General features: G+C 38.9%; 1 protein-coding gene across 4 annotated transcripts in view; it reads left to right on the top strand.

The window, feature by feature from the left end:
- The first annotated feature begins 1,478 nt into the window (after window positions 1-1,478).
- The window catches only part of BTLA (B and T lymphocyte associated), a 34,095-nt gene continuing 15,800 nt past the window's right edge, over window positions 1,479-19,773 (top strand). For 2 of the 4 annotated variants that reach the window (XM_070787796.1, XM_019980044.2), the window contains exons 1-2: window positions 1,479-1,626; window positions 4,960-5,139. In XM_070787796.1, the coding sequence (XP_070643897.1) occupies window positions 5,052-5,139 (88 nt within the window). In that variant the 5' untranslated portion in view covers window positions 1,479-1,626; window positions 4,960-5,051. The other 2 variants (XM_070787793.1, XM_070787787.1) reach the window with 2 other exon arrangements.

Genomic DNA, 19,773 nt, shown 5'->3' with positions numbered 1-19,773 from the left:
GCACCACTGACTTAATGGACATGGATGAGTTTGAGCAAGCTCTGGGAGATGGTAAAGGACAGGGAAGCCTGGTGTGCTGCATTCCATGGGGGTCATAAAGAGATAGACATGACTAAGCAACTGAACAGCAAAATGGTACAGATGAACCCAGTTCCAGAGCAGGAAGAGAGACACAGATGTAGAGAAAGGACATGTGGAAACAGGCGGAAGGGAATGTTGGATGAATTGGGAGATTAGATTTGACATAAATATACTACCATGTGTAAAATAGATAGCTAGTGGGGACCTACCTAGATAGCATAGGGAACTCAGCTCAGTGCTCTGTGATGACCTAGAAGGGTAGGATGGAGGCATGGTGGGAGGGAGGTCCAAGAAGGAGTGGATATATGTATCAGTTCAGTTCAGTCGCTCAGTAGTGTCTGACTCTTTGCGACCCCATGAATTGCAGCACGCCAGGCCTCTCTGTCCATCACCAACTCCCGGAGTTCACTCAGACTCACATCCATCGAGTCGGTGATGCCATCCAGACATCTCATCCTCTGTCATCCCCTTCTCCTCCTGCCCCCAATCCCTCCCAGCATCAGAGTCTTTTCCAATGAGTCAACTCTTCGCATGAGGTGGCCAAAGTATTGGAGTTTCAGCTTTAGCATCATTCCTTCCAAAGAAATCCCAGGGCTGATCTCCTTCAGAATGGACTGGTTGGATCTCCTTGCAGTCCAAGGGACTCTCAAGGGTCTTCTCCAACACCACAGTTCAAAAGCATCAATTCTTCGGCTCTCAGCCTTCTTCACAGTCCAACTCTCACATCCATACATGACCGCAGGAAAAACCATAGCCTTGACTAGACGGACCTTTGTTGCCAAAGTAATGTCTCTGCTTTTGAATATGCAATCTAGGTTGGTCATAACGGTCCTTCCAAGGAGTAAGCGTCTTTTAATTTCATGGCTGCAGTCACCATCTACAGTGATTTTGGATACACATATAGCTGATTGACTTTATTGTACAGCAGAAACTAATACAATATTGTAAAGCAATAATACGCCAATGATAATAATAAAGAACAGTCCTGTGTCTTTCAGAAATGGACCTGCCTTGGTGTTTCTGTTGTACTCAGTCACTGGCTAGGAAGCAGAACCTCATGGCACAAATAGGGTGATCAATCTCAGTGTGCAGAACCTGGGGCTTTTAGTCAATTACAACCCTTATATTTGTAAATCTACAAGGTATGCCACCTGTCTTTTCCATGTAAACCCCCTAGTCCCTCCTGGAAGAACAAGTTCATGGCTTCAGACCCTAACATTTTGCTGAGATCTGAAGCTGCAGGCACATCAAAGCATGTGCACACCCACAAAAGCAGAAGATGAAACAATTTTGCAGAGCAATGATGCATGCATAAACTGGTTTCCTGACAAAAACAATGAAATAAACATACAAAATGGCATAAAAATAGAAGCATATACAAATATAGCACACACAGGTGCCTAAGGAGAAGTCTTCTCTCTCCCTGCCCATGCTTCAAGGATACAAGTAAACAAGACCTAAGCAATCGATACAATTCATCTGAGTGGGAGGAAAGAAAGGAAAACACAATTATCAGGATCCTAGTTTTGTGCTCCTGTGGCTATGGTAAGTGGTTTCATGTTTGTTAAAATATGTTACTATTTTTGTCTCTTATTGAATACTTCATGACAAGGTTCCAGGTAAGTCTAATGATTCCTGCTTTACAGAGGAAATAATGGGACTCAAAGAGATAATAGATTCAGAATTAAGTAACTTGTCAAAGGACACACACCTAGTAAATAACAGAATCAGAATACATTTTAAGTCTACCAATACAGAAGTAAGGGGAGCAGGGTGTTTGGGTGTATTGCATGTGTATATACTTTTTGATTGCAAGGAATTTTTTTTCCCCAAAGCATCTTCAATCTTTTGCAGCCAAAGGTATTTTATACCATCCACCTCATAGTATGAGACTGGTTCTCTCATCAAATGGACACTTTAAAGAGCCAAGGGGAGGAGCTCGATATCAAGTCAGCATCCTTGCCCATCTCAGGAGTGGTGGCAATAACTGTGATCCTTTTCTGTATTCCACTGTCAGTAAGTGACCCCTGCCTTGTTTACCCATCCAGCCCTCCAGTCATGCTGTGAATACACAACTACTATACTTTGACCTCTTCCAGGCTTTTGGAGGATTACAGCTCTTTCCCTGAGGGACAGGCCCAGTAGAGAGACCCTTTTTACATCTCCTGTTCTCAAGCCTCTAGTTCTTTTTGCCTTTCATTTCTGTGGCCTCTTTATGAAGCTGATCCATCCTTGTAAAATTTCTGGAATTCATACCTTCTTTAAGCTGTTACATTTCTTCTCCTCTAATCAAAGCTTTTCAGTCCCATTCTCTGTGCAACGATGACTGCTATTAGCAAATAAGCATTTTCAACTTGTTCCACCATTTTATTAATACAGGGCTTACTGGTATTCATCTTGTCCAAAGGAACACCTATCTTTGGTTCAGAAATAATTATTGATACAAGTTACTGATCACTTTGCATACATTACCTCAGTTAGCCAACATAACAGATATTACCATCTGTGTTCTAAGAACAGAAAATGGAGATGTAGAACAGATTTAGTTCTCTGGAAGCAGACATCGAAATAGACTACAGATCAACATCTGTGAAAGAAAGGTGGTGGAAGGGAGATCGGGCAGAGAAAGACGTCAAACTGTAAGCCTGACGTAATCTTAGCTGTGTCAGCTGGGAGCTCTCAGTCAAGTATTGGCCATCAGCATCCCATGTGGAGTCAATATGGCTGGCCATTTATACACTTTCCTTGTTCCATCACTGGATGCAGGCTGTTATGGGAAAGCATGAGCTTGTACAAGGGGAATCTCAGCTGAGCAGATCCTGGAGGAGTATACACCTGGATGCTCTCTCTTAAGAGCAAATCTGTCCTTGAAAAGAAATCTGAGTGGTGTGTCTGTGTCTACCGCAGGCTCTCAGAATCTGGGAAATGTATTAGAGAATCTGCAGCTAGTAAGTGGCAAAGATTTGACAGCAAGTCTTTTGTGACTCAAAAGTCCATGCTCCCTGATAACTTATAATTTGTTTACAAATATTTATCCAAACTGGTTATATCAGAATCACCTTTAAAATAGAGATTTCTTTAAAACATGAATATTTGGCTCTAAAGACTCCAGCTCTGGAGGTACAAAGAGCCAGTCATTCTAATAAAAGTCACAAATAGATATCTTTTTAAAAATACATTAGGTGTTACATAATTTTTTTCCAAATTTTATCTAATTAGCATAGACATTTTTATATGAAAAAATCTTTAGGGAATCATGAAGGTTTTAGCTGAGATAAACAACATTTTTAGAACTTCTTTCTGATTTGGGATAATATTCTGAGATCCTTGGCCTTGTGGCTTATGTCTTTTAACTTCTGGGACAATTTTAAAGGCACAATGAGCTTCCCTCAGCTGTTATAGGTCATTTGTATTCCACCTTAAGCATGGGGAAGAAAGCTGTGTAAACATTACATAAATATTTTGCAGGATGTTTACTCCAGTAATGGAAGTACTAAGAAGCTACATGTAGTTTCTCTGGGTTACAGTGTGATGGTTGAAATGCCTGAATATTTAAGTCTCAACCATAAAGGCTGATATGAGGAAAGTGAGTGCTGGTTGACTGAGCTCTTTAAAATCAGGAAAAGTGATTTTTCATCTTTGGGCCTCCAGCCATTCACAGTGTCTATCTGAATCAGTGAATACATGATAACTGTCTTTTAACCTCAGTATTGGTGATTTAGCCACTAAGTCATGTCAGACTCTTTGCAACCCCTGTTGTCCAAGGTTCCTCTGTCCATGGGATTTCCCAGGACAGAATCCTGGAATGGGTTGCCATTTCCTTCTCCAGGGGATCTTCCCAACCCAGGAACTGAACCTGCATCTATTGCATGGCAGGCAGATTCTTTACTGTCTGAGCCACCAGGGAAGCTCTTAAGTTAACCTTTAACCTTAAGTACTTAAAGTCATGAAATTTGGCCTTGGAAGAAAATCACCAGCCTCTCAGACAAAGACTTACAACATCAACTTTTGTCAATGACCACATATGTCACAAATCTAGATTTTTAACTTGGAATCTCAAATGAGTGAATTTAACTATCTTCTATTATTAGAAGTGGAGTTGACAAAAATGGTTCCACATTGATCCTGAGCTATCTGATCTTGAACTTTTCCATTTCTTCCTTTATTGTTTCTATTCTATTTAATTCAGATAGTAGCCATATGAAGAATGTTGAAATTGGAAGTTTCCTTTAGTTGATATTCAAGATGTTATTTAGCTCAAAACTTGAATATTTAGAGAAAACATGTAGCCAGTACTAATGATGATCTCATCCCATTGATATTTATCTACAGACTGAAGACAGTTGCCTTTCCTTCCTTTGTTGAGGCAGGGTTTCTTATCACTCATTTTTCTGCATAACCTCAGATGAATCTCCACTGGCCTAATGACAAGAAGCATTCTCATCTTTTTATGACATGATGTTTGGGAAGATAAATCTAAAATTTCTAACATAAAAGAAGTTTCAAAATCACAAACTGTCAAAAGGGGGGAAATATATACTTATCATAGGTAGTTTTTACCATGAATTTTCTGACCTTGGTTTGATTAAAATCTCAACCTAAATATTTCACCAATATAAATTTCTTTAGAATTTAATTGTTCATTTCACTGAACTTTGAATGAGAAAAACCCCAATGTGGGGCAAAAAGGCTGACACAAAAGGTGTATTTAAGGACTGAGCTGCTTTACGGATCGAAGCATTTGAAACTGAACAGTCAATTTGACAAGAAGCAAAAACCACAGAACAGAGTACCACCTAGTCTTTGTTTTGTTTCACAAAATATTTGGGCTCTTCTTACTGTCCTCTCCCACCTCCTCTCTCTTTATTTATTTTATAGATGTCATTGAAGCAGATAACCTGATCCAACTCTGAAAGATTCAGGGGAGAAAGGGAAGCTTTCTACCTGAACATCCCTGATATAAACAGGAAATGAAGGCATCACTCACCGTGCTTGGAACTGGGAAATTGTTCTGGGGCTTCTTCCTAATTCCTCATGTAGGCATTTGGAGTATCAATGGTAAGACACCGACTTCTTATATATTTCTCAGGGGATGTTGGAAGCAATGTTCTCCCTTGCTGATCTTAGTAGGATATAGTGTTTATGCTTAGTGGATAATGGTAGATGAAATCAAGGAGTTGGATTTGCTCACTGAAGACATGGTAGAAAGAACATAGACCAAATTAGAAAATAGTATTTAAGTCAGAGTTTGGCTGGTTTTCTTAAAAACATATATAGACCAAATTAGAAAACAGTATTTAAGTCAGAGTTTGGCTGGTTTTCTTAAAAACATATTCTGATCGTAAGAACAGAGAACTGGGCAAATGCTATATATAGTTCAGTACAAATTTATCACTATACTAGTAAAAGTGTTCTGGATGCTATGCTGTTGGTGAATAAATAGCTTCTTCTTTTCAAACTGAGACTAGAGGAGTGTTCGTTAGGTGTTGGATAACTGGGATTATACATGACTCCATGGTTACTCTGGAATGGTGGTTTAGTCGCTAAGTCATGTCTGACTCTTGCAACCTCATGTACAGTAGCTTGCCAGGCTCCTCTGCCCATGGGGTTCTCTGGGCAAGAATACTGGAGTGGTTGCCGTTTCCTTTTCTAGAGGATCTTCCAGACCCAGGAATTGAACCTGGGTTTCCTTTGTTGCAGGCATATGGCTAAATAAAATCTCCTTAATTGCTTCATGGGGCATGTGTCTTGAGAATACTGAATGAGACAATGCTGAGAAATATGGGATCAGTGCATTCTGTCGCTGCTTTTATTATATTGAAGGTAAAAGGTGTCATGTGATATAGAAAACAGCTTAAAATCTGCATTGATGTTTGGCCAGTTTTGCAAAAATTTTATACAAGTGAAAAAGTGATGAGTTCATTTGCTCCTTTACTTTGTCAGAGATGCGCATATATTATAAAGAGGGAGGGGCTATGAAAGACAACAGACGTTCTTAATTTCCTGGTTTCGAATAGCCTGCCTTATCCCCACAAGCACATACTCTTATAAGTTTCAAATCAGAAAATATGGTCACTGAAATCCTTTAGCATGTCATCTTCAGTTCTGAAACTGTGTTTTGGAATTTGTCTTCACGATACCAGGATGGCACACAAACAGCTGCAAAATTTAAAAATCCCCTTCTCTTAAGCGTTTTTATGTGTGTAAGTATTTGGTATTAAGGGGCTTCCCAAGTGTGCAGTGGTAAAGAATCCACCTGCAATGCAGGAGACTCAGATTCAATCCCTGGGTCAAGAAGATTCCCTAGAGGAAGAAATGGCAACCCACTCCAGTATTCTTGTCTGGAGAATGCCATGGATGGAGGAGCCTGGTGGGCTACAGTCCACGGAGTCGCAAAAGAGTCGGACACAACTGAGCACAACAACAACAAAGCTGGTGGTGTGCTGATGAAAAGTTTAGATGGCCGGCTGTATTTTTCACTTTAGTTACAACTGAGGTTTAAATATTATTAAAGAGAAGTTTGAAGGATGTGCAGTGCTGTATCACACAGGGAGTTCAACTCTGCTCCTCCTTTCAATATGTGTCAGCACTGGGTTCATTGACTGGCTCTGCCATTTTCTGCATGACCTTGATTTAGTTTCTTATCCTCTCTTATCCTTAGTTTCCTCACTTGTAAAATAGAGATAATAATAATTTACCTAAATTATGGGGCTATTGTGAAGACTACAGATACAAAAGGTAAAGTGCATAGCATAGTAAACTCACACAATAAAAGTTTGATAAGAGTTGGACACAACTTAGTGACTAAACCACAAACATTAATGCTATTTTTGCTAATATTCTTTATACCAAACAACCCACAGAATATTCAAATAAATGGGAAACAAGTTTTAACATTATCATTTAAAATAGTTGAGGTTTTGAAGCTAAAAATAGAATGAATAAATGAAGTATATTGTACAAAATATTTAGCCCAAAGTATAGTGACTTGAATTATTTGAACAATAAAACAGAGAGCCTTGGACAAAGGATTAGCCAGATAGCTTATATATGTTTTTGGATTGCAGCATTACTTGAATTAAATTAGGGATATAGGTTGTTGAGGGGTTTCCCAGGTGGCACTAGACTCAGTGGATATGAGTTTGAGCAAACTCAGGGAGATAGTGAAGGATAGGGAAGCCTGGCGTGCTGCCGTCCATGGGGTCACAAAGAGTAGGACACTACTCAGTGACTGAACAACAACGATATAGGCTGGTGAGATTTGTACTCCTGACAGCTGATGACTCTATTCCTTTAAACCTCATTTAGTTTAACCTTTATATCTTAGGGATTTCCTGTGATGCAGTTACTGAATTCTTTACACAGGCACAAAGTTTCAAAGTCTTTAAGAATAGTTTTAAAATAATGTTTCCTTTCCACTTCAAAGCAATGTGAGGTATGTGTATATCTTCTTAGGAATGTGGCTGCATCAATAATAAGGTTGTGAAAAAGGTAATGTTCTCTACAAACTTCCTGTTGAAGGTCCTCCTTCATAGTGAAAGAATTCTTGCTTGCATTTTGTGTTTCTCAAAAAAAGTTAGGGGGAGCTTTGTCCCTTTGTATCTGGCATATGATTTCTGTCTGAATGAAAGTAATAGAAGTGTTAGCACATATACATGGACAGATGGGCTGATTATGCTGGCAAGAACAAGGCTCCAAGTGGAGATGCTCTTGTCAGTAGCCTGCCCCATCCTCAGTGAGTGACTCCAGCTGAGAGGCCCTGGACCACTTGATGCTCAACTTATTCAATTTGAGCATCAACCAAGGATTCCAGCATCAAGCAGCCAGCAGCACTGCAGTTAATGTCTGGCTACTGTGTAGACTATACACGTTCTGAATAAAGGCAGGAGGAAATCTTGAATCTGTACTCCACCTCCCTCCCAGATTGTGTTTCTCTAGTATGAGCAGACCATATCCTTGGGTCAGAGCAGAAACGCTGGGGCAAAAAGTACTTGGAATCTCTCATTCCTTCATATGCTGGTTTTGTAACACAGTGTCTTTATCAGACTTATTTATCTGGATATGCTTATTTGTTCCTCTTGAAATACACACGTTTTATGCCAGAAATAGAGCTTAACCTTCTGCCAAATGCCTGTATATTGTTATCACTAAAGTGCCTGCTATAAGATATGACTGACTTATATGTAAATGTCTAGGAATACATTCTGCAGCTACAGGATTTCCTGGATTAAGGTTTGAAAAGACTAATTCCTGTGTTAATCACAGCCTTGAATAGACTTTTCTAACACTGAACTCTTTAATTAATTATTACTTCCTCTGTCCCACTATCAAAATTTCCTCTATTGTAATATTGAAGTCAGTTTATCTTACTTCTCTGAGACTTTCCAACTTAATTTCCATCATTTGTGAGTTTCACCTTTACTTACATTTTAGAGTTGTTGAAAGAAAAATATTCACAGGCATTTGTAACCAGGTTCAAAAATGAAACCAATCTTGCTTTTTTTCTTGGAAAGGCAATGATAGAGCAGGTAGGATCATTCCAGATTACTAGATTACTCTCCCATCTCTGCCATTTACTGCTTCTCTGATTATAACCTCTCTGGTTCTCTTTCCTCATCTAAATGATGGGGACAACAATGATATTGAACTTATAGGGATGTTGTTAGTAGTAAGTGAATTAATTCTGTGAAACTGTTAAAATAGTACTTGAAGTTTATTCGCTAAAATTACACAGTAAGTGCTGTGTACGTTTACTGATAATGGTTTAGTTTTCTTTTTTCCCCCATTTAGTACAAAACTTTATTAGCCTGATAGTCTCCTTAAAGCAGTATTGGGAGATCATCTCTCATTTGAGGTTTACAAAAACTTGTCTATATACAACTCTTTTTACCAAAAAATATTATTTATGTATTTGGCTGAGCTGGCTTTAGTTGCAGCTTGTGGGGTCTTTTTCTTTTTAGTTGTGGCTTGTGTGATCTGGAGCTCCCCAGGTGGTGCAGTGGTAAATAATCTGCCTGCCAATGCAGGGATGCAGGTTTGATCCCTGGGTCAGGAAGATCCCCTGGAGAAGGGAAATCCCATGGACAGGAGAGAGGAGCCGGTGGGCTACAGTCCATGGGGGTCTCAAAGAGTCAGATACCACTGAGCAACTGAGCACACACATGTGAGATCTATTCCATGACTAGGGGTGGAACTCGGGCCCCCTGCTTTGGGAGGATGGAGTCTTAGCTTCTGGACCATCAGAGAAGTCACTATAAACAACTCTTGATATCATTATCTCCTTGGTTATGGACTCTGATTTCCATGCTTCTCAATGGAAGAAATTATTTGTTTGCCTGTGTACACGTGCAGGGGAATCGTGTTAGTATGCACAGAATCTAAACATGTACCATATGAGGTTCACATTAAACACAGACAAGGAGAGTGATAGAGGGGCCATCTAGACAGTCATGGGGAAACATTAGGTTTGTCTGGTAGAGCTCTCTAACTTCTTTTCTCATTCCTGATAACCACATTTATAAGCATAACATGGAACTTGAATATATCACAAACAACCCATTGTCCAGAAGTGGCTATGAGGAGGGCTGGGACATTTAGATTCTAGCTGGGTGGTGATTATCCTATTTCTTTTTGTTCTGTGATATTAGGAGAATTAATATTGGAGGACCATTGGCAGTTTCTGCCCACACTGATAATGCTAAGTATCTTCTAGGGCTTTGAGAATACCAATGAATCTCAGTAGTAGAATATCTTAGGAAGGTGAGGAAGTATCTACAAAAGAAGTAGAGACGGACTTGCCTTGTGTCCTTCCAATAGCACAAAATGGAAGGATGGTTACTCTGAACATCATACATAGCCACTCAAACACTGAAGGCAATATTTAGAAATACTCAGGTTGGTTTCTTATAAAATGCCAAAGGTTCTCTTGAATGCTACTGTTCACAGCTTCTAAGGTATGCTCTAAGCTTTTCCTGTCCTGCTTTTTTTCCTAAGGTCACTGTGAGCAAGGTGGAAGGCCTAGCATCTCTGAAGGATTGGCCCAGCTATGCCAGAGTCTTCCTTGCCCAGAACTATCCTCTAAATTGTCAACAAGAATCATTTTTCTGTAGGGTCTATTGAACTGGCTAGACACTTTTGGTATTCCAGAGAGGTGATTACACACTGGCTAACACACTGTCCACCAGATACTCATCTTCATCATATAGGACAGGCAGAACTCTGCAAGACTGGAGTGAATCCTCTGGCCTGGGGAGACAAAGACATGACCAGTAGGGTGGAGTCACAGGGAGGTCATTTGTTACTTGGTGGAAATGTAATGAAGAAATACTCAGAGAAAGCATGAGAAAGCACCCAGAACAAAGTTTTTTTTTTTACTTCCTAGTTTTGACCAAGACTGGCCTTCTTCATTAGTATAATTCTGAAGAATTTCATGTCTCATATAGATGGTAAAGAATCTGCCTGCAATACAGGAGACCTTAGTTTGATCCCTGGCTTGGGAAGATCCCCTGAAGGAGGAAATGGCTACCCACTCCAGTATTCTTGCCTGGAGAATTCCATGGACAGGGGTAGCCTGGCAAGCTATAGTCCATGGGGTCACAAGGAGTCGGACATGACTGAGTGACTAACATACACATAAAAGGACATTTTTCTATGGAATAGAGCCCTTTTTCTATCTCTATAACGTTTATTTGGCTGGTGAATATACAGATCACTGCTGATCCCCAAAAGCAGTTGGAAGTGAATGTTCAGAGCAGAGGCACTTGGGGCAGGCACTGTGGGTTTCTACCTGGCCTCTGCTGCCCACAGGCCTTGTGCCCTTGGACAATTACTCGACTGCTGTGTCACTTCGCCAAATTCATCCTATCCAAAAAACAGTAATGCCTGGCACTTATTATTATGTGTTGTGAACCAGCCACAGTGCCAACGACCTTCCTGTGTGTTCCCATGTGCTTTCACAGCTACTCTTCTAGATAAGAGCTTGTGCCTTGGAGCTAGCCAGGCCTGGGTTCAAGTCTCAGTCCTGGCTCTAACTCCCGCCAGCTGGGGACCTTAAGTAAGTGGCTTCACTTCTCTATACTTGGTTTCTCCCACTTAAGATAAAGATAATAATATATACTATAACTACCTTATAAAATTGCTTTGAGGATCAAAAGAAACTATGTATAGTATGTAATAAGAACTCAAAAATATTAGTCATATCCCTGTTTTCCTTCTGTTGGGAGCACCTTGGATGGCTTCATAGTACTTTGATAATGTGAAATATGATGCAATTGTGGGCAAGTGGCAGTGAAGATGAGGCAGTGATTCTGAAGGCTGATTTTCCAAATGTGATAAACTATCTGACCTGATGATCACTGAAGTTCTCTGCTTGTCCTATTCTTTAATATCTCAGGAAAAGGAAATAGTGCAGGCACTTTGTATACTTTGCTGTTTGACAAAGCTGTGGCAGATACTAGAATGACTGTATCAAGTCAAAAAAATTTCAGAATTATGGCAAACTAGATAAAACCAAGAGCTATATGGCTTAAAATCTTAGATTGCTCAATACGACTGAATTAAAGAGATAGACTTCAAACTATTCTCCAAAGTAATCACACAACATTATGAGAAATTCTAGCCCTAGAAGAAATTGTTTCAAAATGTGGTCTATAAATACCACATGAAAGCAAACTTAAAGTTTTCACATACCATTTTAAGAAGATTTTAAGAAGAATATAGTAATAGAAAATGAGTGTGAAAATTCTCTCTATTCATTTCATGGTCTTTGGTTTTTAAGTAAAGGGAATAAATATGAATTCATACCGTACGTATTCTTGGGGTGAAGTTCATTCTTTCCAGTTCCATTTTTGCTAAAGGAATTTTACATCTTCTAAGTCTGTGTGTGACTATGTGTGGTGTATTTGTGTTTAGACAAGGATGGATTGCCTATCCCTAAGGCAACCAGTATCAGACAATATGCACAGAAAAGGGAAAAAATCTTGAACTATTTTTTCATACTACTTCTATGTCTGTGACCTCTATTATATTACATCTTGTTTGTCAGGTAAAAATGTGTGAATCTTTCATCTCACCATGGGAACTGAGATAAGCAAATCTTCATTGCGTCCCTGAAATCAAGCCGCAGGGTTTTCCATTAACAAAGATCATCCTTTAAAATAGAGTTTCTGATTTTAACAATGGATGTGTGCATCACCCTTACTCAAATTTCCCCAGATATTCCCAGCACTTCTAGAAATATCTGACTTGTGGTATGGGTCTGTTTACCACAGAGTTAAAATAATAAGTTTAATCAACACTACATAATACAACATTAAATTAGTGGTTTCTGCATGCAATGGAATTCCCCTCCCCTCATCGCAAGTCACCACATTTCTGGTTTTGTGAGCCAGCTTGTGATGGGAAGTAGGTCATGTGGGCTTCCTGATGCTGTGCATGAGATTCCTTAAGGCTGTCTGGGTGGATGTCTTTCCAGGATCTTTGATGTGTGATTACATGGCAGCTGTTGCTATGTGTGGATTGGCCTTGCTCTGCCCTAAGTCCTGGAGGAGGAAATGGCAACCCACTCCAGTATTCTTGCCTGGGAAATCTCACAGACAGAGGAGCCTGGTGGGCTGCAGTCCATGAGGTTGCAAAAGAGTTGGACTTAACTGCTAAAAAACAACAACATGCTCAAGTCACTGTGTCATGGGACCCCCTAAACCACACCAGTTTGCAAGGGAGAGGCACCTGTTTCCCTTCCTTATTAGTACCCATCTCTCTGCTCCACCCCTCTGCACTCTAAAGCAAGAAAGATCATACTACCAGCATCCTCTGAAGGCCTGTTTCTTCCTGAGTCTGAAGACTAATCTTCTTCTGAGGCCTCCCCATCACATATCTGAAGTTTTTTTAGTTGTTTTTCTACCATAGTACCTTCTGATAGAAGCTAAAATCCTGGTTCATGTAAGGGAAAATTATTGGCATATTATAAGTGTCATGGGCTTCCCAGGTGATGTTAGTAGTAAAGAACCTGCTTGCGAATGAAGGAGACATAAGAGACTTGAGCTTGATCCCTGGGTTGAGAAGATCCCCTGGAGAAGGGCATGGGAACCCACTTCAGTATTCTTGGCTGGATAATCCCATGGACAGAGAAGCCTAGCCAGCTACAGTCCATAGAGTTGCAAAGAGTCGGACACGACTGAAGTGACTTAGCATGCACACATACTTGTCACAGTCATTTTAGCTTTTAAAAAAATTATTTATGTACATATTTATGGTCAACTCTAACACCACCTTAGGTCAAATTAAGGTACTCAGGCTTCATTACTGTCATTTTACTGTCATTCATTTATTTCAGTGAATGTAACTATTTTGAATTTTCCATAAATGTAAAAATTTTTCAATAGAGAGGTTAAAATCTGTCGGGGTTTTCCTCATGGGAATAGTTATAATCAAGGTATATAATCTTTAAAAATAAGAAATAACTGTATTTCATTTAAGATTCATAACCATAAACCTCTTTTTTTCTTAGTTGTTATTGAGTTTTACAGATTACTTACTCTCTTCCACCCCTTACGGTATTTACACATGTGGCTAGGCTTGCTTAGCTGGAAGATATTGGGCCATCCAGTTTTTTGTGGTTGGCATGCCTCTCTAATTGGTTGGTCTAGGTATCTGGATGACCACAGAGTGTCATTTCTTAAATATTTTGAGTTTCACCCCAAATGGACATAAATCAGGCCTTTCTACACTACATACTTATAAGATCTAGTTTTTCTTTCATGCTTAGGTTATAACCACTAAAGCATATGTTGAGATGCATATATCCTTCACCTTGACGTTTTGAGTCCACATACCAAAGGATTCAGGGCTTCCCTGGTAGCTCAGATGGTAAAGAATCTGTCTGCAATGCAGGAGACCTGGGTTTGATCCCTGGGTTGGGAAGATCGCCTGGAGAAGGGAATGGCAACCCACTCCAGTGTTCTTGCCTGAAGAATTCCATGGACAGAGGAGCCTGGTGGGCTACAGTCCATGAGGCTGCAGAGTTGGACAGGACTGAGGGACTAAGCACGCACACTCTGAGCACTCAGCTGTGTCTGTTCTGTGTCCTTAGTGCACAGACAGCATAGAGTTGTGAGCAGGGGATTTTTCTCTTCATGAAGCTCTCTCTGTTCAGTCTCAGGATACATCCTGCTTCTCACTTTCATACTTTTTCTAAGGCCATCTCCTTTTGCTATCCTTGGGAAGCAGAAGATCTCCTTTTGCCATCCCTGGGAAGATGGGAAGATCAGAAGATCGAAGCATAAACACTTATTTAACTATAATACAGTAAGGCATGTCACGCAAAATAGCATGGGGCATTTGGTGTGGCATCAAGTGGATGTGGGTTACTAGAGTGTGTTGTGTAAGGGAGGGGAATAAGTTCGCATAAAGAAGCAGGGGATAAATGCCATTTGATGAAGGCTGGACATTTTTAAGTAGGTACTGAAGACTCTCTATAGGGTTTCAGGCAAAAAAAAATCGTGCAATTGACTTTAAATTTTAAGAATATAAACTGTGGCAGTAATGTGGAGAATGAATTTGGTTGCAGAAGGGGAAAAAGGTCAAGTTTGGAATGCAGAAGGCTAGTTGTTAAGCTGTGACAATAATCCTCATGAAGTAGAATGAGACCCAAATTAAGGCAGTGGCATAAAAACAAATTCAAAAGATATTTTTTATGCTGAATTAACTTAACTTGGTGGCTGATAGAATGGGGCAGGAGACAAGGATGGCACCCAGGCTCCAGCCACGTGATTAGGTAGACAGTGATATTATACTGCAATAATGGAAAGGGCACCAGAACTGCCCTAGGGTAAGATTTGGAGGCAGAGAAGATTCAACCTCCTCCTTGAAGTTTTCTCTGATAGTCCAGACAGAAAGGCTTTCTCCCTCTAAGAGATCTGAAAATTCTGAGAGATTATATCTTGTCAAAATTTAAAGAAAAAAAATCATATTGGAAAACTGAAGAGCCAAGTGAAGCTCTTTCTGTATCCCCTTAGCACTAGAAACTGTTCCATTACTAAATAATCATGAACAATGTGATGTCCACACTCCTGGGACATGAGCAACAAGGGAGTACATTATCTGTACAGAGTTTTAAAACAAAGAACAAAAGTCAGTCTACTTTTAATGACCACATACCAGCAATTCTGAACAATATCAGTGATAAAATATTTCCTCCACACCCAAATATTTTGGTCTAAGTTCTAAATAATTACTATGGTTACTCCTGAGTTTTAGTAATATGTATGTAAGTTTCAAATGAGTACATTTTTCAGTACTTTCCCTTTGATAAATATTGCATCTACATGAAAGTTAACTTAGAAAACATCCCTGTTAGAGAGTTGGCCCTGCACACATACAAATTCAGCTATGTATGGGCTTCCCTGGTGGCTCAGTAGTAAAGACCCCATCTGCAATGCAGGAGGTGCAGGAGCTATGGGGTTCAATCTCTGGGTTGGAAAGATCCCCTAGAGTAGGGCATAGCAACCCTGTAAGAATCCCAGTATTCTTGCCTGGAGTAACCCATGAACAGAGGAGCCTGGTGGGCTACAGTCCATGGAGCCACAAAGAGTCGGACATAACTGAATCGACTTAGCATGCACACAGGCATGTTCACTTCAAGAGTAAATTCATAATGTTCAGAATTACTTGAGCTTGCTTTAGGCATGGTTTGTGTCTCAAATCCCTGTAGTACTACATATTTCTGCATTAAAACAGTAGATTTTAAATAAGCAATAATATCATAGTGATTAGAGAGACAAGGAAACACAATGTAAAGTTCCATTTCTTTTGTTCCATGTAAATATTTTGAATATTTGTTTAAAATTCAAAACAATGAAACAAAACACAGGCTGTGAGGTGCAATATTTTTTCATGCATGAACTAAAGTTTATATCTGAAATGTTTTAAATTGAAATGCTTTATTGACTAATAGCTATATAGTTATAGATTTAAATTTTATAATCTTTAAAGTGTTGTTTTAAAATTAAAGAATGAGTCAAGAAAATAAAACTTTATGATAGTAGTAGTGGTACAGTATAGTAATTGTTTATATTATATTTTTTATAGAACTTTAAAAACTTTAAAAACTGGAAAATTACTTATATAAACCACAATATCAGGCTACAACTAAAGGATCCAAGTTTACACTGTTTCAGTTCAGTTCAGTTCAGTCGCTCAGTTGTGTCCGACTCTTTGCAACCTCATGAATTGCAGCACGCCAGGCCTCACACTGTTTAGATACATATAAAAGTATTAAATAAATACCTATGCACTTTTCCTTTTTTTGCATTCTCTTTTGCAGATATTTTAAAACTTTCTTTGTTTTTTTTTTAATAAATTTTTTAGCCATGTGGTATGTGGGATCTTAGTTCCCCCAGTGGGGATCAAACTTGTGCCCCCTGCATTGGAAATACAGAGTCTTAACTACTGGACTGCCAGGGAAGTCCCTGCATTGCTTTATATATGAAGTTTAATGACAAAAAAAGTCAGTTTCTTTTCCATTTTATTATATGTTTCATTTCATGATTATTTCTGAATATAGAAAAAAAAAGGTTGTTAAAAATGATGCACTCTGGGCATCAATTATACTAGGTATACCCTAGCCATGGAATATATATTCTGTAATAATGCAGGAGCAGTTTTCATGAGAATTTTTAAAAGAAGAGGCGTCCTAAACCTATAGTGACTTAAAAAGGGATACTTCATCCTATGAGAGCCTGGAGATAGTAGAGGTTTCATCATTCACTGCATGCATTTATTTTAATTATTTTTAGCATTGAAAATGTCCCACCCATTAGATATAAATATTTGAGGAAACAGCAGAAACAATAACTAATATTGACTATAAATCCAGCCAAAAGCAACTGTGATCTTTATTCTTTTTCAGAAGATGTTTGACAAGACAAATCCCTTAGGAACAGCTTTGGATATCCTGAGCATCATAAAATGATTATGTGCTGTGTTGTGCTTAGTCGTTCAGTCGTATCTGACTCTTTGTGACCCTATGGACTGTAGCCCACCAGGCTTCTCTGTCCATGGTGAGTCTCCAGGCAAGAATCCTGGGGTGGGTTGCCATGCCCTTCTCCAGGAGATCTTCCCAACCCAGGGATAGAATCCAGGTGTCCCGCATTCCCGGCAGATTCTTTACCATCTGAGCCACCAGGGAAGCCCATAAAATGGTTATACATATTAAGAATTCAGGAAAAGCAGCAAAAAAGTGTCAACATGCTTATCAGATGGAAAATTAGAATTGTATCATTTACTTCAGTGCATTATTCCTGACTGCAAACATCCATTTTAGTTTCAGGCAGGTAGACAGTGTTAACGTCTTTTTCTAGAGGGAATACCCTTGATGAATTTTAATGCCTGTTCACAAGTCTCCATCTGTTTTTTTACCCTCCACTCAAGAAAAATTCCTATGCTACTCAGTGTGACAGCCAATGATCTTCATCCTTCTGATAACATACAAGAACCACAGTGGTGTTTCTATTATTCCATTGCAGGTCATTGATGTGTCTGGGCTAACAGCTAGCTCATTTCCACTCCTAACCCACTTTATGCACTCCTCCCAAGCCCACAGTCATGGAATCCTGGAACTAGTCAGGATGCTCATCAGTGCTACTAGCATACAGTGTTGGGCCCATAGTAGAGTATTTCATGATTTATGTGCACTCATGAGGTAACTGACAAAAAGATTAAGCAGTTGTCATGAACTGGTGCAATTTCTCATGCTCCCTTTATGCATAAGTCTTAAAAAGCACAATGTTGTTGTTCAGTAGCTAAGTCGGGTTCAACTCTTTGCCACCCCATGGACTGCAGCATGCCAGGCTTCCCTGTCCTTCACTACCTCCCAGAGTTTGCTCAAATTCATGTCCACTGAGTCTGTGATGCTATCTAACCATCTCATCCTCTGCTGCCCTCTTTACTTTTTGCCTTCAATCTTTCCCAGCACCAGGATCTTTTTCAGTGAGTCAGCTCTTCAGATCAGGTGGCCAAAGTATTGGAGCTTGAGCTTCAGCATCAGTCCTTCCAATGAATATTCAGGGTTGATTTCCTTTAGGATTGATGGGTTTGATCTCCTTGCAGTCCAAGGCTCTTCTCCAGCACAAGTTGAAAGCATCAGTTCTTCAGTGCTCAGCCTTCTTTATGATCCAACTCTCACATCCATACATGACTACTGGAAAAATCAAAGCTTTGACTATATGAAATTTTGTTGGCAAACTGATGTCTCTACTTTTTAATATGCTGTCTAGGCTTATCATAGCTTTCCTTCCTAGGAGCAAGTGTCTTTTAATTTCATGGCTGAAGTCGCCATCTGCAGTGATTTTGGAGCCCAACAAAATAAAATCTGTTACTACTTCCACTTTTTCCCTATCTACTTGCTACAATGTGATGGGACCAGATGCCATGATCTTATTTTTTTTAATGTTGAGTTTTAAGCCAACTTTTCACTCTCCCTTTTAACCCTTATCAAGAGGCTTTTTAGTTCTTCTTCACTTTCTGCATTAGAGTAGTATCATCTGCATGTCTGAGACAGGAAAGGTAGTCCGGTATTCCCATCTCTTTGAGGATTTTCCAGTTTGTTGTGATCCACACAGTTAAAAAACACAATATTCTCCAGCAATTAATAGATGGATACTTCCACATAAATGTACATTCTAAACAATTGAATTTGCCCCTTTGGAAGCCAAAACATTTTTTGAAGTAACCATTTCTGATGAAATTTTTGTAAAACAGACTGAACACTTATTTGTTTCTAAAATTGGATGGTATTAATATTAAACATAAAATTTTATCGTCGATTCAATGTTATCATTATAATAAGTTATTAATCTGTATTATATAACATAATTATGCTCTGGGTTAAATAGGAAATAATAATGGAATTGTAAGAATTGTGAATAAAAATGAGATAAATTTTGAATCTTGTAATATTTATTTTGTTTGCTTAGAGAGAATTTCTTTTTCATATATCTTGGCTATAAATTATATTTCAGATGCTGAGGTTACCTAGTATAACCTTTCCTGATAAGGGTAACAGAACTTATTCAATAATATAGAGAATTAAAACATTTTTTTCTTAGCTTCAGATTTTATGTGCAACTGACTATTACTAACAGAAGGCTCAGAGAAGATAATAGAAAAACCTGTTTCCAGGAAAATTTGCTCTTCCCACCAAAACAAAGGAAAATATATTTCCTGTATGTCAGGTCAGTAGGCAGAAATTCCAGAAGAGGTGGATAACTGCTCTTCCTCCCACTTAGGAAAACATAAAAAATTCAATTATTTCAAAACATCCTCTCTTCGGAAATTTATCTTGTATTGCATGTCTCCTACATAGAAAAAGGAATGGAAAATTTTCAAGGTAGGTGTCATTAAAGCCATTGAAACACAAGTTTAAAAAAATGTAATGCCAACTATCATAGTGAAATATTTGTCTACAAAAATTTCTTGTCTCCCAGTTATTGAACTATACCTGAGCTAGTAATAGAAAATGTAATTACTACTCAAGAAACAACAGCAGAGTAGTGATAATGAATTATAGAGTAATGGACTCTAGTATGAGTTTAAATCTTGATTATTTTAATTATTAGAATATAACTTTAGGTAAGGTCTTTATTACCTCAGTTTCCTTATGCAGAAAACAAGATTCATAATAATATATTGTTTTAT

The sequence above is a fragment of the Bos indicus genome, chromosome 1 (assembly GCF_029378745.1).
Source record: "Bos indicus isolate NIAB-ARS_2022 breed Sahiwal x Tharparkar chromosome 1, NIAB-ARS_B.indTharparkar_mat_pri_1.0, whole genome shotgun sequence".
Lineage (NCBI taxonomy): Eukaryota > Metazoa > Chordata > Mammalia > Artiodactyla > Bovidae > Bos > Bos indicus.
The sequence above is the reverse complement of the archived record's forward strand: the minus strand, read 5'-3'. Positions and strand labels throughout refer to the sequence as shown.